Raw genomic sequence first — 20,037 nt, forward strand, 5'->3', positions numbered from 1 at the left:
GCCCCGTGGATTATCCCTTCTTCTAGCATTATGAGAGGCGTCCTCAGGCTGCCCATCGTCTTCTTAGATCGGGGGTCAAACCCTCTTCTCTTCCATGAGAATCGCCTCATGGAATGTTCAGGGCCTTAGAGGGCTTCCCACCCGTGGTAGGAAGTGCCATTTGAAGGACTAGCTTCACCCTGTTGTTACAAGAGGGTCTATGGATGTACTTTTGTTGCAAGAACACAAATTGGATAGATCTCAGTGTGGCAAAACTGGAAAGATGCTGTCTGGCCACACCTTTTGGACCTCGGCAGTTGAGACTAGAGGAGATGTTTGCATTTCAGTGGCAGAACCTGTTATACCTCATGTTATTGGGCACGGTGTTATCATCCCTACTAGAGCACAGTGGATCTTGATCATGCATGAGGGTCAGAAATTGGGAATGGTGAATATCTATGCACCTAACGTGAGAGGTGAGAGGTGAGAGGGTGGCCTTTGGGACACCATTACAAATGTCATTCCCCAAGTTGATCATTGGATAGTGGGAGGAGACTTTAATATGGTTGAGCAACCTTCCGACAAGAAGGGTGGACGCGAAGGGGGTTTACAACCTTTGGAGCGAACCTCATCGGAGAGGATCATGCTTTCCTTTTTTGGTAGGGATTGCTGGACTGAGGATGACTTCAGAGAAGGCCAAACTCCTTATCTTTCCCTGGGCATAACCGCAACAACGGGGATGAGAGCATCTCTGCACATCTGGACAGGTTTTATGTGGATGATTGGTCCTTGGACAGAGGAGGCACCATTGGTATTATGCCTAGCACCACAAAATCCGATCATTGCCCCGTCCTCGTTTTGTGTCTCAGGGAGCCTGGGGCTCGCTCGGCCTCTCCCCGTGTCCGTATCCCTGACTCTCTTTATCTAGATGCTGACATCTCCATTGAGATCAGAGAGATAGGGAGATCTTGTGACGGTCTGGATCCTCGTCTCATAATATTGCGCTGGCTCTTGAGAGGACCAGCCATAATTATCATAGCAGTGCCTTGTCCAAGAAGAAGGAGGTTCTGGACAACGAGAGAGATATTAGGCATAGGATTGCTGCTCTTCAGAGGGAACATGAAAAGCATCCACATGCGTCTTGGATTACAGACCTCTTGACCACAGTTAGTGCAGAGCTGCAGTTGGCCATGGACAGGAAGGTTGAGTTCGTGTTTCATGCGAATGAGGCTTTTTGGACTCAGATGGGTGGCAGATGCAACAAAGAACTTTTCTTAGCACACAGGCCTTCCCATAGCAGGGATTCTGTGAGGTACTTCCAAGATTCACATGGTGAGGTTCAGATTGAGCCTGATAAGGTGAGAGGTGTTGCTTCAGATTTTTATCAGTCTTTGTTGATTGCAGAGGTGCCCTCTCCTCAGAGAGATGTGGCAAGACAGAAAGCTTGGGAGTGCATGCCCAGGCTCATTACAGATGCTATGTGTTCTTCCCTGGATGCCCCTTTCTCAAAGGATGAATTCCTTTACGCACTGCATGCTCTTTCCAGTGGTTCATGCCCAGGGGATGATGGTTTTTCTCCAGCCTTCTTTATTCTTTTTTGGGATCAAATTGGAGATGCTATCACTGTTTCCCTTCAGGAAATGTTCTTGTCGGCTATGATGCCTCCATACCTCACGGAGGGGCTGATTCACCTTATTCCCAAGCGTGGGGACAAGACTGACATCAAGCAATGGAGGCCCATCACCCTCCTTGGATCTGCATATAGAATCTTAGCTAAAGCCTTGAGTATAAGATTGCATCCGATTCTCCAAAGGACTATCCATGATACCCAAAATGGTTTTCTCCAAGGAAGGAGAATATTTGATGGCATTTTTTCTTTCTGGGAAGCTGTCGAGTGGGCAAAGTCTAGTCAGCAGCCTCTTGCCCTTCTTTTGCTTGATTTTGAAAAAGCTTATGACAGAGTGGATTGGGATTTTTTGAAGGGCACTATGGCACACATGGGGTTTTCCCAAAACTAGATCAAAGGGGTGTCTTGCCTATACAGGGAGGCTCATAGCACTGTTTTAGCCTGTGGTTGGGGGGGGCAATGAGCGTTTTCAGATTTTCCGTTCAGTGAGGCAGTGCTGTCCCCTCGCCCCTTTACTGTACCTCATTGTAGCTGAGGCTTTGAGCAGGTTTCTTCGAGCTGCCCCTGGTGTTGTGGGTCTCAAGCTGCCTTTATGCAACACGGAGGAAGAGTTTTTGGACTCTGAGTTAGCAGATGATACGGCGTTCTTCCTTGAGGCTTCACATGCTTGTTTATGTGTTTTCCGGACAGCCTTGGAGGCCTTTTGTTTGGCAGTAGGAGGTACTATCATTTGGCATAAGTCAGTTGGTTTTTGGATCAGTGATTCTCCTCTTGCAAATTGGGGTACAAATGTTGGTTTTACTTCGATTGAGAGAGGATGCTCTGCCAGATACCTTGGTTGTCAGGTGGGCGTTGACATCTCCCCTGCACAACAATTTGCTCGAGTGCTCTTAAGCATTAAAAGCAAACTTCATCACTGGAGTAGGAGGAAGCTCGACTTGGCCTCTAGAGCTTTGGTGGTTAACCAAGTTTTGCTAGCCACGGCTTGGTTTATCACTTCGTGCTGGATTTTTCACATAAGGGCTGCATTGGCCGGCTTCGTCGCCTTATTCGGAAATTTCTTTGGTCAGGGCTTGATGGAAATGCACACACCAAGGCCAGAGTTGCTTGGGAAACCATTTTCAGGCCTAAGCAGGAAGGGGGATTGAATATCATTGACCCTGAGGTGCAATGTAAGGCTTTGCTTTGTAAGCTTGTTGTTAGGGGCTTTCTTCGAGGCACTGAGCCGTGGAAGGACTTTCTCATGCAGCAGATCACGAAGTGTGTCCGTGTTCGTGGAGGTGCCTGTACTCTTAGCTCTCACTTTTTTTTTTCGGATGCAGTTCACCGCTCCCCTTCATCCCCCCTGGTTAGGTCCCTCCTACAGGCCTGGGACTGCCTGAGGAGTTTTTTGGTTCACATCCCTCCGCGTTCAGTGGAGGAAGCTAACCGGCAGCCCATTCTGTGGAATGATTCGATCTTAGATGTGCATGGTAGGCCTCTTGGGGCAGCTATGCATATTCTTTGGGCTGGCTGGGAGACCCTATGCCCCACAGTGCTGGCTTGGAAGAGGCTTCAGAGCCTCACTGAGGTACAGAGATTGGATTTCACGCAGCATTTGAGAGGCTCTAGCCGGAGGATTGCACAGATTGATGCAGCCATTACCAACCACTAGATTACTGGATCTTTCTTGGATGGCCGTCATCATTCTTGGTTTGGGGTTTTTTTTGGGACAGGTGTTCCTCTTTAGGTTATGGGTCTCCCCTTGCCTAGGGAGGATGATGTACTGGTCTTTTTTCTGTACAGGATGGATGGCAGCTGCAGAGATATGACCTGCACGACCTTATTGAGGGCCCCCAAATTCGTCTAGTCGTTAGAGTTGTTGGCAGGTTAGGGAAGCATGTCGTTGTTGACCCCCCCCAACACAGGGATGATCACAGAGAGTGTTAGCCTTTGCTTGTATCGTGGCTGCCCTATCAGACATTTGCATTGGGACCCCGGTGAGTGGGAGTGGAAGGATGCTTGTAACCCTTTGAAAAGCTTGCCTTTTTTCAGTTATAAAGTGCGGAATGCCAGACATCTTATCTTGGGACACAATCAGAGTGTCCCTACTCTTAGACCCCATTGGGAATCTTACGGCATTTCGACTGGCATTCAAAGAGTATTTTGGCGGAGATTGTAGCATTCTTATAGGAAGCCACAGATTTCCTCCTTTATCTGGGTTTCTCTTCATGGTGGTCTGGCCACCAATCAGTGGAGGTCTGTTACTGGTGCTTGCCCAGCATGCCCTAGATGTGTAGGAGTTTCGGAGTCAATCTACCATTGTTTATGGGAATGTAGGTCATTTGGTTGACACAATCTGGGCCTTAGCCGAGATTCGAGGGGACCGACAGGAGCTTGGCCATTATGGTTAGGCAAGGAGTTGCTCGGCAGTGTTGTCTTCAAGATTTGCCACTTTCACACTTTGTCCCTCCAGCACAGAGGTTAGACAGCTCTTGGGAGATTATTGCTAGCATCTCAGCCTGGAATATCTGGAAGGCTAGATGCACTGAGGCCATTGAGGGTACTCCCGTTCTTGTTTCTCAGTGTCTTTGCAGGATTTGGAGTGATATTATTCACACCATTATGGCTACCAGGGCTACGGAGAGGAAAAGCGGCTAGTATATGAAAGAGTGGGACATTGGTATCCTTTTCACATCCTCTCATTCGGAACCCTATCGGCAGCACAGGGCTCCTGATGGATTGAGATCTCCACCTTGCTTGGTGTGAAATCTCCATTTTGTAAAAAAATTTCATACTTAGTAGAAGTCTCCTTTCTGAAAAAAAAAAAAGTATTTCAACAGTGGGCAGGGCTAAAGCAAGCAACCAGCCCTTGGCCATTCTTCTACTTGACACTTGCTTTCATTGCCCAACCCAAGGATTACCACAAGCTCCTTCCTTTCATTAGGTTAGGTGGTGGAATCGCCTAATACCACAACCTCTTCCATTGCATGTATAACTGGGATCCTTTCTCTAAACTTGCTTTATCCTCCCAAGAAAAGCTTTTAGAGCATATTTCTATCCCACTATTGGATGGCTCCTTCATTCAACCCATTGAATACTTTTGCCCCCCACCCCACCACACGCCCAACCCGCTGACCCCTGAAAACCCCCTTTTCATTTTTATAGTCATTAGCTCTGTAAGAGAGTTGAATCTGGGTTTTTCACTTTGCTAATAGGTTATCAGGAAAAGCAGTTCTTTCAAAACTTGGATTCTTTGAAATCGAATTGTTTATTAGAAAAGAACTCTAATTGTCAAAGCTAAAATTCACCAGCAACAAAACTGTTCCTTGTCTGTTTCTGGTGTAGACATTCCTTCAATTTACCAGACAAATCGTCAGCCAAAAACACTATTCCGTGTATGCTTTAGATAAAGCCTACCTTTTGTCCCATTTCAATTTCTATTTTCTTCCAATGCCTTTCCTTCAACGCTTTATTTCTCAAATTTTGAATTACAGGAAGTGTTAATTTGAATTCATCCACCATCTTTCTCAGCCTTGCCACCACTTTGTTTGGAAGAAGGCCTCTCTCAAGCTTTACAGACAGTTTCGCATACCTGTGTTTAAAATCAGAATAAAATCTCCTTTTCCCTCAGAATTGGAGGTCTTCTAAGTATGACAAACATTGAAAAAAAAAACAAAAATAACCCTAATTAATCTGATTTGTTGTAAAGAGCTAAATGTATATAGTTAGGTGTCTAGGTTTTGACTTGTGCCCCCCTCTAGACGTGTGGTAGGATAGCCACCTGGGCAAGGGCCGCCAACATAGTTAAGAGAAATTTCGACTGCATGCTGAGCAAAGTACGCTAAAACATCTATTCATACTTAATAGATGTCTCCTTTCCGCAAAAAAAGTTTGTATAACACCTCTTCATTGTAATGCTTGATAGTAAGCAAGTGAGCTTTACAGATTGTCTACAATGCAACTTGATTCCAATATCATTTAGTCAAAGTAATATAGAAATGGTTGCTTGTTTTCTTTGTGGGTTATGAATGATATATTTCGGTGCGCCCAGGTTCAAACTCACGCCCCTTATGGGAAGCAGGGTGGATATGTACAGAAGGAAACCTACAGCTAAACCATATAATCAGACTTCTTTTATGTCGGTCCGTAACAAGTAGTGCAAGTGAGAGGAAGGGACCCAATGAGCTATCAAACCTTTTCACATACTATGCATTTGCATGAATTGAGAGGACTGCATCTTATCATTGGACTAGCAACAAAAGATATCAGTAGAATCCATAAAGTATTCTTGGAGGCATGTACAAAAGCAAGGGATGCGGGTAAACCCGTTTATGCTCCATTGCCAAATTGGGTAGACTTTCCTAGACAGTAGTGGCGATGCGGGTCTATATTAGGTGAGCATCTCCAGAAATTTCCCTAAGTTCTCTCCCGAAATTTCCCTAAATTTCTTTGACTATAAAAAACATCCTTCTACCAGAAGCATCACACTAAGAAGCCGTGCCACACCAGTGAGCTGTTCAAGTTCATAAGTATAAGTCCCCTTGCGGCTTAACGCTCCAGAGCAGAGCTTTTAAGGGAAGAAACAGGTGATTTTTTTCCTTCTTCTTCCTTTTGCAGGGGGAATCAACAAATCATAGTATGAGATCTTAGATATAAGCATACCTTTGAACAACTTCTTCTATGCCCTCTATTCCAAGCTTTTCGAAGTGTGTGTCAACCCAAGAAAGCCTTTTATGACCGAGATCTTCCAAAGCACACCAAAGAGCTTTCTTCATCTCTACTTCTTCATAAACATCTTGTAGCTCATCATATCTTGTCTCTTCCATCTATAGACATAAATTAAGACAAGTGACAAGGTGGGAGAATACCCTGACTTAGCAAAGACATTGGAAGGCTTCCAATGTAACCATTGAATAAAGCCATCAAATCTCCATATCATGTAATGTTAACATATCGTGTGAAAAGTATGCACAACATTAAGTCACACACAAAACCCACAATAACCTTTAAACACATTCAACCAACCCACTAGGTGGAGTAATGAAAACGAAAAGGACTCCGCTTAAACCTCAAAGGAGAATCAAAAGGAGATAACTTCAAGCTAAGACTACAGATGGATTTTGAGAAGACATCCAAGTACAAATATATTTGAGAGAAGATTACACTCCTCTATAAAGATGCCATGGGACTCTTCCATAAATGTGGGCTGTTTTTAAATATAATTTTTGGGAATGTTCCACAAAGCTCTTCTCTGCTGTTAACCCAATGGAAAAGATGCCCAGATGATCTTGCAAGGTTTGGTTTGATGTTGTTTGCCAGCAAGCAAGAGAGCAAGAAATGGATATATACTCTTTTGTTTTTTGCATTGCCAGAGAGGGTACTGAATTTTAGATGTGATGAGGACAGATTCAAACCCAATAACTCCTGTTAGAGAGGCACGTGTGCTATCGTTAGGCTATAGCCCAGGGGGCAATACATATATATATATATATATATATTACACTTAAACCACATGCATACTGGGCTGTTATTAAACAGGTTCACGATTTTACCGCAAGAAAGATGAGGCAGCATGAGGTCCACTCATAAAGAACACAACAAAAGGTCAAAGGGAGAGAAAAATTTACTGATACATTACAAAGTTCGAGCTCATGTCTAGTGATCGATTGCCAAGGTTAGTGGGTGAAGCAGGCTCCAAACAACAAGAGACCATGAAAAGTAAACTGCTCCCATCAAGATGAATTCATGACACACGCACATGGTTCAAAAGATGTTATAGAGAATGGTTTTTTTTTTCCATGAAAAAGATCCTTCAATTAGTTAAAGAGAAAATAGCCACAAAGGGCTAAGTACAACCATGACGGGTTAAATACAGCCTCACCTCATACAAGGGCGGGAGACAAATGATCAAAGGGGAAGAGATGCTTCTCCTCCGGCTGGTCGCTGTGTGAGGAGAAGGCTATCTCATACAGGGCGAGGGGGGAGGAACAACCATACAGGTGGCCTGTAATACAAGGGGAGGGGGGAGGAACAACCATACACGGGTCACCAACTCTATCTGTGACGAAAGAGCCAGACCTCCAAAGTCCCAAGAAGGCTTCCCGCCGCTTCCGCATGCGGTCAGAACCTCCCTGCAGCTTCCCCCACTGACCGCGGAGGGTGTGAATGATATCGAGCCATATACTCCTGATGGTCTCAGCCGGCGGAGTGTGGGTACTCTCGATGGTCTCGCTACATCTACCACGCCAGATGTGCCAGGCTGCTATGCTACTGCAAATCTCCCATCACTGGCATGAGCCTGGTCGCCAGACACCTGCCGGTGGGGCTATGACTGGTATTGCTACAATATGATGGTGGGAGACCTAAAGGCCTAGTCCTCCCCCATCCTCCTCATAAGTCCTGACTACTCTAGCCTCGGTGGCCCAAGCGACATTACCCCAAGTGATGATCCGGGTCGATGCCCTGTCCGTAAAGATGCGGAGAATCCGCTGCCAAATCTACTGGACTTCAAGCAATCCCAAAGGCAATGTCACTGAGACTCCTGGGGGTGGCCGCACCTCAGGCGAGCTGCGGACCGACCTCCGACTGCCAGCCAAGTACCAACTGCGTGTGCCGTCAGCCAAAGAAAGAGAGTGATCTTCCTCAGCCAAAACCTGTCCCAAAGCCTCGTCGAGAAATCTAAAGAGAAGTGATGTGATAGGCCCTGAGACTACCAGTGTGTTGCTGTTGCCGGTGTGCCATCTATCTCAGGCATCTAGATCCAGCAACCAAGCCACGCTGTATATGCAGAAAAAGGGGCATCCAGAGTCTCCACCCAATCTGTGGGATCATGCCAAGTTCACTCTCCTAGGTCCCACTGCAATCGCGTGAGAGGTCGGCACTCCCAAATCCATAGCCGCCAAGGTCTCTCCATGGCCACCTTGGCCGGTGCTGGATCTATGTGCCATGCCCATGCCTGAAAACCAATCACCCTCACCGTCTACAAGGTGCAGCCTCTGAAATCCTCCAAGGGGTGCTCTAATCTCTCTAGTCTGCCATGGGATCCAATAGAAAAAGTGAGCAGACCACTATCCTCATTCGCTCCATGGACCGCCATGAGGATATCGTGTCTAGTGAACACACCTAGCCACACCGGGGGGATCGGCTCTAGAATAGGAGTCAACCACTCCTGAGGAATAGCTCAATCGATGTCGATGTTGAGCATGCCTCTACCTGGATCCCTGTCAGGCCTCTCTCCTGCTCTGCCTGAGGCAACTGCCTATGTGCAATCCAATCTCCGAGAGACCTAGCTAGCGCCATGCACAAGGTGCCCTAAGATATATGTGGTCGGGCCCCTAGCATGTGACCACTACGTAAACAGATCAAGGGCTTCTAGATCAAAGGCTGCCGAAGCCTCTCCTCTAAGGCCACTGGAACAATCTGTCTGAGGGCTGGCCTGAGATGATCCCAAGCACGAAGTAGACTAGCTGCGAATCTGTCCTTAAAGGCAAGAATAAAACCACGGGCTCGCATCTCTGTGAAGATCCATCTAGTACTCTATGGCCACGGGCCTCCAAGGCTCGGAATGCAGGCTAAAATCTAGGCCAAGAGGAAATCCTTCCAAGGCCCACCATCGAGTAGGAGTCCTCTGACAATCAACTTACGCAGCAGGGCACAGCTCTGTATAGTTGGATTGATGAGGCCAAGCCCCCCTCTGCTACATGGCTGAATGATCACTCTCCATGCCACCTTGGCCCTGACTAGCCTCCCATCACTTCCGCACCACAAGAAGTTCCAGGTCAAACGTTGTACCTAGCCAATACATGCCTGAGAAAAGGCCCAGCACGAGGTGATGTACCACATGGTGGCAAGCAATAACTGGTTCGCCACCACCACTCTGCCTACTAGGGATAGCTTCGCCGAGCTCCAGTATAAAAGCTTCTTCCGAATAATCAAAAGAAGCGGAGTAGCACAATGAGGTCCTGTTGCCACATCCTGGCCGAAGCTGTCGCCTCCCAAAAGGTAAAGATGTTGTCCAGAATGCTCCGATCACAAAACCAGTCTGAGTGTCATGGATCAAGTCTGGGAGAGAAGGTTGAAGTCGCCTGTGCTGATGGCCTTGGCCAAAATCTTATAGGCTGTCCCTAGAAGGGTGATGGGTCTCCACTGCTGGATCTCCAATCTATCACCACCGTCCTTGGGAATCAAATGTATCAAGCCCTCTATGAGCCTCTTTGGCATGGCACCTATGAGGATAATCTCATTGAAGGCAGCGCGAAGGCCACCTTCCATGAGGTCCCAATGGCAAAGAAAGAAAGAAACAGGAAGCCCATCCGCCCTCGGGCATTTGCCCCTGGGTAATGCCTTCACCGCCTTCACCGCCTCCACCAGCTCCACTGAAGTGAAAGGGGTCAATCAGAAAGACCAAAGGGAGGGGGGAACCACCTCTCTCGTGTGCCTCTAGACTCTCGCACACGCATCCATCACCTGGGGGGATAATGGGGCACCAATGAGAAGAGATCGGAAGCAATCCGTGGTGATGGATCTCACATGCGAGGGATTAGAAACAATAGCTCCATCCTGGCCACGCAGCCTGCGAATACCGTCTCTCCTCTTGTGGGGGCCAGCTATCTCAAAGAAGTCTCCAGTAACACTGTCACCGGCCTGAGTCCAGAATGAAGCCCTAGCATGGTATCTATACTCCACCCTCCTCTCCTCAATGGAACGAATCTCCGGCGGCCGGTAGCTATCTGACTCTCAATCGATGGGCTTTCTGGCGAACTCTCCTGAAGACGCTCTAAAGAGGCTAGGCCCCTCCTCAGACTCCTCTCCTGCTCCTGAAATCCCTCCAATCTACTCTGGGCTGCATTCTGTAACAAAATATTGATCTCTCCAAGGCCATCATCCAAAGTGCATGGTGTAGAGCTTGAGGAAAAGTCCAGATCTGCCCATATCAGCTCAATCCAGCTGTAGATCTCGGGGTCGTGAATGAGGTTGTCTGGAATCCTTGAGCTCGCATGCCTGTCATGCCTCCATGGGTCCTCTAGGGACATAATAACTTGGGCATGATCTGAAAATGTAGTGCCTACCAGAATACCAACCATGCCTACATGGCTGCAAGCACACTCGTCGACATAAAACCTGTCCAGCCGAGAGAGGTTGGGGCCAGTGCTCCGCCTATCCAATCGACAGAAGCTAAGATTCCCAAGGCTATGCCCAAACTCTCGAAGATGCCAAGGGTCCTATCCCCTAAGAATCAGTATCACATCCTCCCATGAAGAGTACTCCGCTCCTGAGACTGTAGCCATGCCGCCTCCAAGTGTCCCCTCTGTTGCCTCTATCATGTTGAAGTCACCGCCCATGCACCCAAAATCAGGCTGGGGCATGGCCTGTCAGACAGTGCTCCAAAAGATAACTCTACCTGCAACAGCATTCGGGGCATAAATGTTGAGGAAGCCAACGCTATCCTCCCCAATCACAACAGTAACCCACTGAGCACGTCCTGGAACTAGGACTCCCAATCCTGTCCACAGACGGCAAAAGCTACTCATTGACAGAGAGAGAGAGAGACTCCTCCCTATGTCCTTGAAGGGCCGAAGGATGGAGACCAAAAAGTATGACTCCTGCCTGGTAGAATCTTCCCGTAGCGGCGGGTACGCCCCTCAATAAGATGGTTCTCCTGGAGGAAAAGAATGTCGATAGTCCACCCACCATAGCTCGTTGTAGCTCTCCTCTAGGGACGCCTCGTCCCTGAAAGTATTGAGGCCCCCCTAAGCCCTTAATGTTTCAACAAACAATCCTCATATCAATCTCTGTGTGAGGCGGAACTATCGTAACTACCCTCCACTCAAAGAGTCTTGGGCGCGGGCTTAGACGGGGAATAATCACAATCTGTCCTAGTGCAAAGTCGCACCAAGTGGGCGAGAATCCTACCCTCCATGTACTACACATACTCCCTACTCCATCGATCACAATGGAGATATCTATACGAATGGGGGAGAGGTGCTGCGATAGAGGTATGCATGAACACAAAAAGCAGCACCTCTTGGCTGGAGGTCACCATCTCCCCTCCCTGGTCTCTGTGGGCTGATCCACCAAGCTCCATCCTGGCCATAGGCCATAGATGAGTAAGAACGGTGATGCGGAGATTCTACCCCATGATGCAATAGCTCAACTGCCTGATCCTTAATGGTAGCGGCCACCAACTCTGGATCCCACTCTATCCCGGGGGTTGAGCTCAAGGCGAAAGAGAAGATCATCACGCCATTCTCTGGCGTAGAGGGTCTGGAGTGGTGGAAGACCACACGTACCCGAATAGGGCTACAATCTCCTCAAACCTATCTGTCCCATGCGCGAATGATCGTGTAAGCTCCCCGAACCCTGCATGCGCCACTCTGCCTCTGTGCCAGTGTCGCCCCAGCCTTCCTCCGCCTCCCATGTATCCTCCTCCACTGTTCGCCGCCCCTGGCTCTGCCTGCCATCATTCCTCCGCCTCATCTCTCTGCGCAGCGCTCATTTTCTCCGCCTCTCATCCTTCCTCGCTAGTCGCCCCTGCCTCTTCCTCCCCTCATTCCTATGCCTCATCCCTCTGCACAGCTCTTCCCTCGCATGTGTTCAGCTCCCTCCCCTTGCTTCCCGTTTCCACCCTCCCTTCCTTTCCTTTGCCTCCTTGCCTGCCTCTTCCCCTTGGTTCGGATTGCTCCTCATCCGGGTTCAAGTCGGCCTCCTTCCTCGATTAAGATCATGGCTAATCATTCTCCATCGGCCGGGCGAACCATCGTTTTTTCCGAAGCCGAGCTCGCGGTCGTCTTCGCCGAAATTCAAAAAGACTCCAAAACGATCCTCATTGCCAGAATCTTTGGATCTCACCCTTCCCGTCTCTAGGCTCGGGATTGGGCCGGGCGGCTCTTCCTTCCGACCTCGCTCCACGCTTTCGAGATATCACATTGCTTGGAAGAGGTTTCTTCCAAGTGGATTTTGATTCTGAGGACGCAGCCTCAGAGAATTTGAAGGGCATCCCTTTGCAATTGGGCCCGAGGAAGATATTCTTTCTTCCCTACTCCAGCTATATTGACCCTGTTGGGGAAGACCGGAACCGTTTCCCGATTACTCTTAGATTCCCAGGTCTTCCTCGCGCATATTGGCCTATGTTAGAGGCCATCGGGTCCGCCTTTGGGCTGGTTCTTCAAGTGCCCCCTCTCCACGCCTTGCCGACATCTTCTGCACAGGTGGTCACTGTGTCCCCAGGGTCATGGTTCTTGCCCGTGACATTGAGCTCTTTCAGGACTATCTTTTGCTTCCGGGCCCTTGTGGCCCTTTGAAGCAACGCATGGAGATTGCAGGTAAACCCGATCAGTGGCGGGTTTGTCACCAATAGGGTCACTTTGCTCGAGATTTCTCTCGGACTTGGAGTCCTCTCTACTTGGAGGGGGCGATATGTAGGATGTTCAGCACAGTCATGTATTGCACAATTCTCAGCTCATGCATGATCAAGATCCACTGCACTCTAGCAGGGATGATAACACCGTGCCCAATAACATGAGGCATAACAGATGTTGCCACTGAAATGCAAACACGCCCTCTAGTCCCAACTGCCGAGGACCAGAAGGTATGGCCAGAAAGCATCTTACTAGTTTTGCCACACTGAGATCTATCCAATTTCTGTTCCTGCAGCAAAAGTATATGCATAGATCCTCCTGTAACAGTAGGGTGAAGCTGGTCCTTCAGAAGGCGCTTCCTACCACAGGTGGGAAGCCCTCCCAAGGCCCTAAACATTCCATGAGACGATTCTCATTGAAGAGAAGAGGGTTTGACCCCCGATCTAAGAAGACGATGGGCAGCCTGAGGACGCCTCTCATAATGCTGGAGGAGGGGATAATCCACGAGGCAAAGTCCACTGGCATGCCCTTGTCCTTGAATATCGTTGAACCTAACGTGAGAGGTGAAAGGGAGGCCTTTTGGGACACCATTACAAATGTCATTCCCTAGGTTGATCATTGGATAGTGGTGGGAGGAGACTTCAATATGGTTGAGCAACTTTCTGACAAGAAGGGTGGACGCGAAGGGTGTTTACACCCTTTGGAGCGAGCCTCATGGGAGAGGTTCACGCTCTCTTTCTTTGGCACGGATTGCTAGACTGAGGATGACTTCCAGAGAAGGCAAAACTCCTTATATTTCTCTTGGCATAACCGCAGGAGCGGAAATGAGAGCATCTTTGCACGTCTGGACAGATTTTATGTGGATGATTGGTCCTTGGACAGTGGAGGCACCATTGCTATTATGCCTCGCACCACCAAATCCGATCATTGCCCCGTTATTTTGTGTCTCAGGGAGCTTGGGGCTCGCTCGGCCTCTCCCCGTGTCCGTATCCCTGACTCTCTTTATCTAGATGCTAACATCTCCCTTGAGATCAGAGAGCTATGGAGATCTTGTGACGGTCCTGATCCTAGTCATAATATTGCGCTGGCTCTTGAGAGGACCAGCCATCATTATCATAGCGCTGCCTTGTCCAAGAAGAAGGAGGCTCTGGACAAGGAGAGCTGCTATTCAGAGGGAACATGAAAAGCATCCACATGCGTCTTGGATTATAGACCTCTTGACCACAGTAAGAGCAGAGCTGCAGTTGGCCATGGACAGGAGGGCTGAGTTCGCGTTTCATGCAAACGAGGCTTTTTGGATTCAGATGGGTGGTAGATGCAACAAAGAGTTTTTTTCAGCACACAGGCCTTCCCATAGCAGGGATTCTGTGAGGTATTTGCAGGATTCACAGGGTGAGGTTCAGATTGAGCCTGATAAGGTAAGGGGTATTGCTTCACAGTTTTATCGGTCTTTCTTGACTGCAGAGGTGCCCTCTCCTCCGAGGGATGTGGCACAACAGAAAGTTTGGGAGTGCATGCCTAGGCTCATTACAGATGCTATGTGTTTTTCCCTGGATGCCCCTTTCTCGAAGGATGAATTCCTTCACACACTACATGCTCTTTCCAGGGGATGATGGTCTTTCTCCCGCCTTCTTTATTCTTTTTTGGGATCACATTGGAGATGCTATCACTGTTGCCCTTTAGGAAATGTGGCTGTCGGGTAGGGTGCCGCCATACCTCACGGAGGGGATGATTCACCTTATCCCCAAGAGTGGGGACAAGACTGACATCAAACAATGGAGCCCATCACTCTCCTTGGATCTGCATATAAGATCTTAGCTAAAGCCTTGAGTATAAGGTTGCAACCGATTCTCCAAAGGACTATCCATGATACACTGAATGGTTTTCTCCAAGGAGTATATTTGATAACATCTTTTGCTGTTGAGTGGGCAAAGTCTAGTCAGCAGCCTCTTGCCATTCTTTTGCTTGATTTTGAAAAAGCTTATGACAGAGTGGATTGGGATTTTTTGGAGGGCACTATGGCAAATATGGGCTTTTTCCAAAACTGTATCAAAGGGGTGTCCTGCTTATACAAGGAGGCTCATAGCACTGTTTTAGTTTGTGGGGGGCGCGGCAAGCGTTTTCAGATTTCCCGTTCGGTGAGGCAGCGTTGTCCTCTCGCCCCCTTACTGTACCTCATTGTAGCTGAGGCTATGAGCAGGTTTCTTTGGGCTGCCCCTGCTGTTGTGGGTCTCAGGCTGCCTTTATGCACGAAGGAATAGTTTTTGGACTCTGAGTTAGCAGATGATACTGCGTTCTTCCTTGAGGCTTCACATGCTTGTTTATGTGCTTTCCAGACAGCCTTGGAGGCCTTTTGTTTGGCAGCAGCTACTATCAATTGGCATAAATCAGTTGGTTTTTGGATCAAGGATTCTCCTCTTGCAGATTGGGGTACACATGTTGGTTTTACTTGGATTGAGAGAGGATGCTCTGCCAGATACCTTGGTTGTCAGGTGGGCGTTGACATCTCTCCTGCACAACGGTTTGCTCAAGTGCTCTTAAGCATTAAAAGCAAACTTCATCACTGGAGTAGGAGGAAGATCGACTTGGCCTCTAGAGCTTTGGTGGTTAACCAAGTTTTGCTAGCCACGACGGTTTATTGCTTCATGCTGGATTTCTCATAAGGGCTGCATTGGCCAGCTTCGTCGCCTTATTCAAAATTGTGTTTGGTCAGGACTTGATGGAAATGCACACACTAGGGCCATAAATACTTGGGAAACCATTATCAGGCCTAAGCAGGAAGGGGGATTGAATATCATTGACCCCGAGGTGCAATGTAAGGCTTTGCTCTGTAAGCTTGTTGTTAGGGGCTTTCTTCCAGGCACTGAGCCGTGGAAGGACTTTCTAATGCAACAGATCACGCAGTGTCCCTGTTCGCGGAGGTGACTAGACTCTCAGCTCACGCTTTATTTTTTCAGATGCAGTTCACTGCTCCCCTTCGTCCCCCCAGGTTAGATCTCTCCTACGGGCCTGGGACTGCCTACGGATTTTTTGGTACACATCCCCCCGCGTTCAGTGGAGGAAGCTAACAGGGAGACCATTTTGTGCAATGATTTGATCTTAGATGTGCATGGTAGTCCTCTTGGGGCAGCTATGCATATTCTTTGGGCTGGCGGGGAGACGCTTTGCCCCACAGTGCTGGCTTGGAAGAGGTTTCAGAGCCTTCCCGAGGTGCAAAGATTGGATTTCACGCAGCATTTGAAAGTCTCTAGCCGGAGGATTCCACAGATTGTTGCAGCCATTCCCAACCACTGGATTACTGGATCTTTTTTGGAAGGTCGTTGATGACACGAAAGCGGTATAGCTGTATATGCCTTTATAGAGTGTCACACTTCCACACACTGATACAAACACACCCAGAACACCAGACCCAAGAGCATAAATAAAACTTTATTTCAGCACAAGTCTTCATCTTTACAAAGTTGGACATCAATTACATCCTCAGAACCGTCTTCATCTAGCACCCATTCGCAAACAGCCCACTCCCCTTCATCTATATAAATTACAACTGACTAGTACCCTACATCACTATCAGAGTATACAATCTCAAACTTTTTTTTTTGAAGAGACAAGACTTCTATATTAGAACAAAGCCGTTCAAAAACTTTCCTTTGCTGAAATAGATATGCCCTCACGATGAGGTCCACTTCCATACACATAGACTAACAAAGACAAACTAGCAGTTACCACCACTTCAATCCTCGTGACAGGCCAACTTAAAGCCTACATCTCCACTGCTTATTGACACCCTTAAAACAACTTCAAACTGCAAAATCAGTTCAAAGTGCTAGAATGAGAGACGGCATAGATTTCCTGATGCCTTTGCCCATATGAATTTGCCATAGAAAATTGTATACAACGTTGAGAGCAGAAGGCTCCACAACAGTAAGAGCAGTATTGAAATACTCTCTCTGCTCTGTAATCTTCCCTGCCTTCACAGTCCACACATGCACCCAACACTTGCTGCTGTCAACAGTCTCGCTTTCCTTCATTGCTTCGCTGCAGATGGCGTTCTCCTTTCTCTTCTTGGCTGCGCACGACACCAGCCTCTCCTTTACTTGGCTTTGCTGCAGTAGTTGACCCTCTCCCCTCCTCTACTGTCGACGCCTTCTCTCTCCGCTTCCCTGGCATCGCTACACCTCCTTTCTCCTCGTCACCACCAACCAGTTGACCTTCTCTTTTTCACGTCTCCAATCGCCGCCACCCCTTGTTCTCTCTGCTTCACTGCAGTCGACCCTCGTCTTCTCTACTGCAGCTACGGCAGCATACAAGGCGGCAACCCCAACAACCACCACTACCAGAGGCGGCCCACTCAACAACGAACTCCTCCTTCTCGTCGCCCACAATCGACCTTTTTTTCTCTCTCTGCCTGCAGTCGACCCTCGTTCTGGAAGAATCTGCCACCCAAGGCCCAATTCGGCATCTTCTCTTTTCATCGAATTTCCCTTGCGCCACCTCTCTCCTGCCACATACACATCCATCACCTTCCATATGCTTCCCCTTCCAGAACCATCTCATGCACACACTAAATTGGCATCCCCAACAATTAATTGCCCCCATGCCCATGCACACTTTCGAATACAACCTACAAGTGCCCATTTTATTTTTTTGGGGCACGCACACATACAGAGCGACCGAATGACTGATACCATCTCCAGCAGACCACGCTCCAGACAAGCCTGTGCTTCCAAGATCCCATCATTTTCCTTGCACATACATTTCCATCAAGGCCTAAAGCTTGATTACCGCATACAACCACACATCCATAACGCCCACGCTGAGTCAATGGGTGCTCCTATGACTTTACCACAATACGGAACATCACTCATGTACACGTGTACAAGTTGAGTTTGGGGTTTTCAAAAATCTTCACATATTCAGCAACCCCTTATTTCTGCTGAGACATTCATGTCCAGCAGCTGTACAAACAGAGACTACTTATCCTCCTGGATCAAACAGAAACCTCGGTGCATATACCTTCCAATCCTTCAAGCATTTTCCTCTGTCAAATAACCATTGATGCACCCTGTCATGATCTTCCATTTTCAGCAACCCCCTGGGTTCTTTATATATGGCATCATCATTGGTTTTTAACTCTTCCTCTGGGCAAACTGCCAAATTAAGATTATAGCCAAACCACTTATCCATATGTTGAGCATCAACATGAGGTGTGTCCACCACCATAAACCCATTTCCCTTCAGCCCATCAACATCAAACATTGCAACTTCATGCACTGTAGACTCATCATTGCCACTTCCCTGTAGTTTCTCCAGCTTCAAGTCCATTGGTGATCCTTCAAGATTCTCCACATCTTGCACAAGCATCTCTACCAAGTCTAAGCTTCCTAAACTGCCAGGCAAAGTATCTTGGTCCCCTTGACCAACAACAATAGCCTCACATGCATTCTCACTACTAACAACTGACTCATTCTGTTGGGCATGACAAGAAACACACACCTTATGATCAGCAACCGCACATGCAAAATCTATCACATCATCATCCAAAATAGCAGCTAACTCATCATCACTCACACCATCACTTCCTTCTTGCACAACTCGTATGCAACTATTTGTTATCTTCTCCAAGGAAGCCAATTCCAACAGATCATCCAATGCATTATCAAGAATACAGTCCAGCTCATCATCGAAATTCTCACAAGCTGCAATATCCAACTCATCACTCGGATCATCAATATGTACTTCATCCATAGTATCTTCATTAGTAACATTTTGATCATCACATTCTATCTTGACTGGTTGAAGTACAGGCACATGCAAGTCATTACTCATTTCTGAATTAAAGAGATCATTCAAGTCATCTCCATACTTAAACACATCAGGTTCCTCAGCATTAACATCACTTTCACAATCTACAGCATCATGAATACTTCCATCCTCCTCCTCCTCATCTTCTGAAAACTCTTCAGGGCTGATTCCAAAAACCTCACCCTTCTCCATTTCCAACAGGTTAATCTGTCCCATATCCTGCTCTGGAAATGTGACTTTACAGACTTCATGAACATTGGGCTGAATTGCATTCCTCATCTGCATACTAGAGTCAATCACCCTATCATTCATTCCCATAGACAATTGATATATACCACCATTAGCCTTGGCTGGTTTCTCACATTGCGGACTGATATGACCCCACTCACCACAATTCCGGCATTGCATATCACTCGAATACCCTCTCCCTCTTCCAATATCTGCTGAATTTCCTTTAGAACCAGATGATGCATCAGTGTTCCTTCCCATATCACCTATGCCTCTTCCTCTTCCTGCAGACTCTATCCAATTCAAGCTTAAAGATTTCATGAGCTCCACTGCTTCATGAACCTCTTTCTTCAATGAATCCTCCTGTTTAGGAACAACAGCAGCTTCTCTTTCAGGATGCATACTCTCAATCTCTGGCATCTTCACAAACTTCTTCGGCTCTTCCTGTATTCCCAACTGCCTCAGACGCTTAACCTTCCACTCCTCACGAGCAACTCTGACAGCCTCCTCAAAGCTATCCAGATTCTTCAGCTCCACCTTCAAACGGAGGGTTGGCTCCAAACCAGCCGCAAACCGGTCTCTCTTTATCATCTGCGGGGGTACTTCAGGAAACAAAGCCTCACACCATAGACTCCATACTCAATCAAATACTGATCCACATCCTGTTCATCCTTCTGCTGAGTTCTGCACAACTCCTTCCATACTTCATTCGGACTCCTCACATGGACAAACTGTGCCAAAAATGCAGCTCTGGCTACACGGTACTCAGGATCCTGTTGATGAGCATTCCTGTGTGTAGTCACAAACATCTGTAGCCATGCTTTTGCATCACCTTGTAAGTCAAAATCTGAGAAAGGATCTCCGGGGTTGCCCTGTCCTTCATCAAGGCTGTAAACTCCATCTTCTCCAGAAACCTTACTGCACTCTCCTGTGGCAATCCCCAATACGCTGAAAAATCTTGAGCCATCTTCCCAATCTTTCTTCACACAAACCCTTGTCTTCTTTCACAAACCGAAGGAAATTTCTTCCTCTGTGGAGGCACCAAAAAGTGATGACACG

At 47.7% G+C, this 20,037-nt stretch overlaps 1 protein-coding gene across 1 annotated transcript in view; it reads right to left on the minus strand.

Moving 5' to 3' along the window:
- Window positions 1–20,037, minus strand: part of LOC147628464 (uncharacterized) — a 121,433-nt gene that overhangs the window by 60,046 nt on the left and 41,350 nt on the right. Inside the window, exons 7-8 of the mRNA XM_086813052.1 lie at window positions 6,251–6,414; window positions 5,006–5,180 (exon numbers count right to left, since the gene is read on the minus strand). Coding sequence (XP_086669178.1) covers window positions 5,006–5,180; window positions 6,251–6,414 — 339 coding nt within the window. The remainder of the gene's footprint in view (window positions 1–5,005; window positions 5,181–6,250; window positions 6,415–20,037) is intronic.

Source organism: Cibotium barometz, chromosome 19 (assembly GCF_041138505.1).
Source record: "Cibotium barometz isolate CiBa-2024 chromosome 19, ASM4113850v1, whole genome shotgun sequence".
Lineage (NCBI taxonomy): Eukaryota > Viridiplantae > Streptophyta > Polypodiopsida > Cyatheales > Cibotiaceae > Cibotium > Cibotium barometz.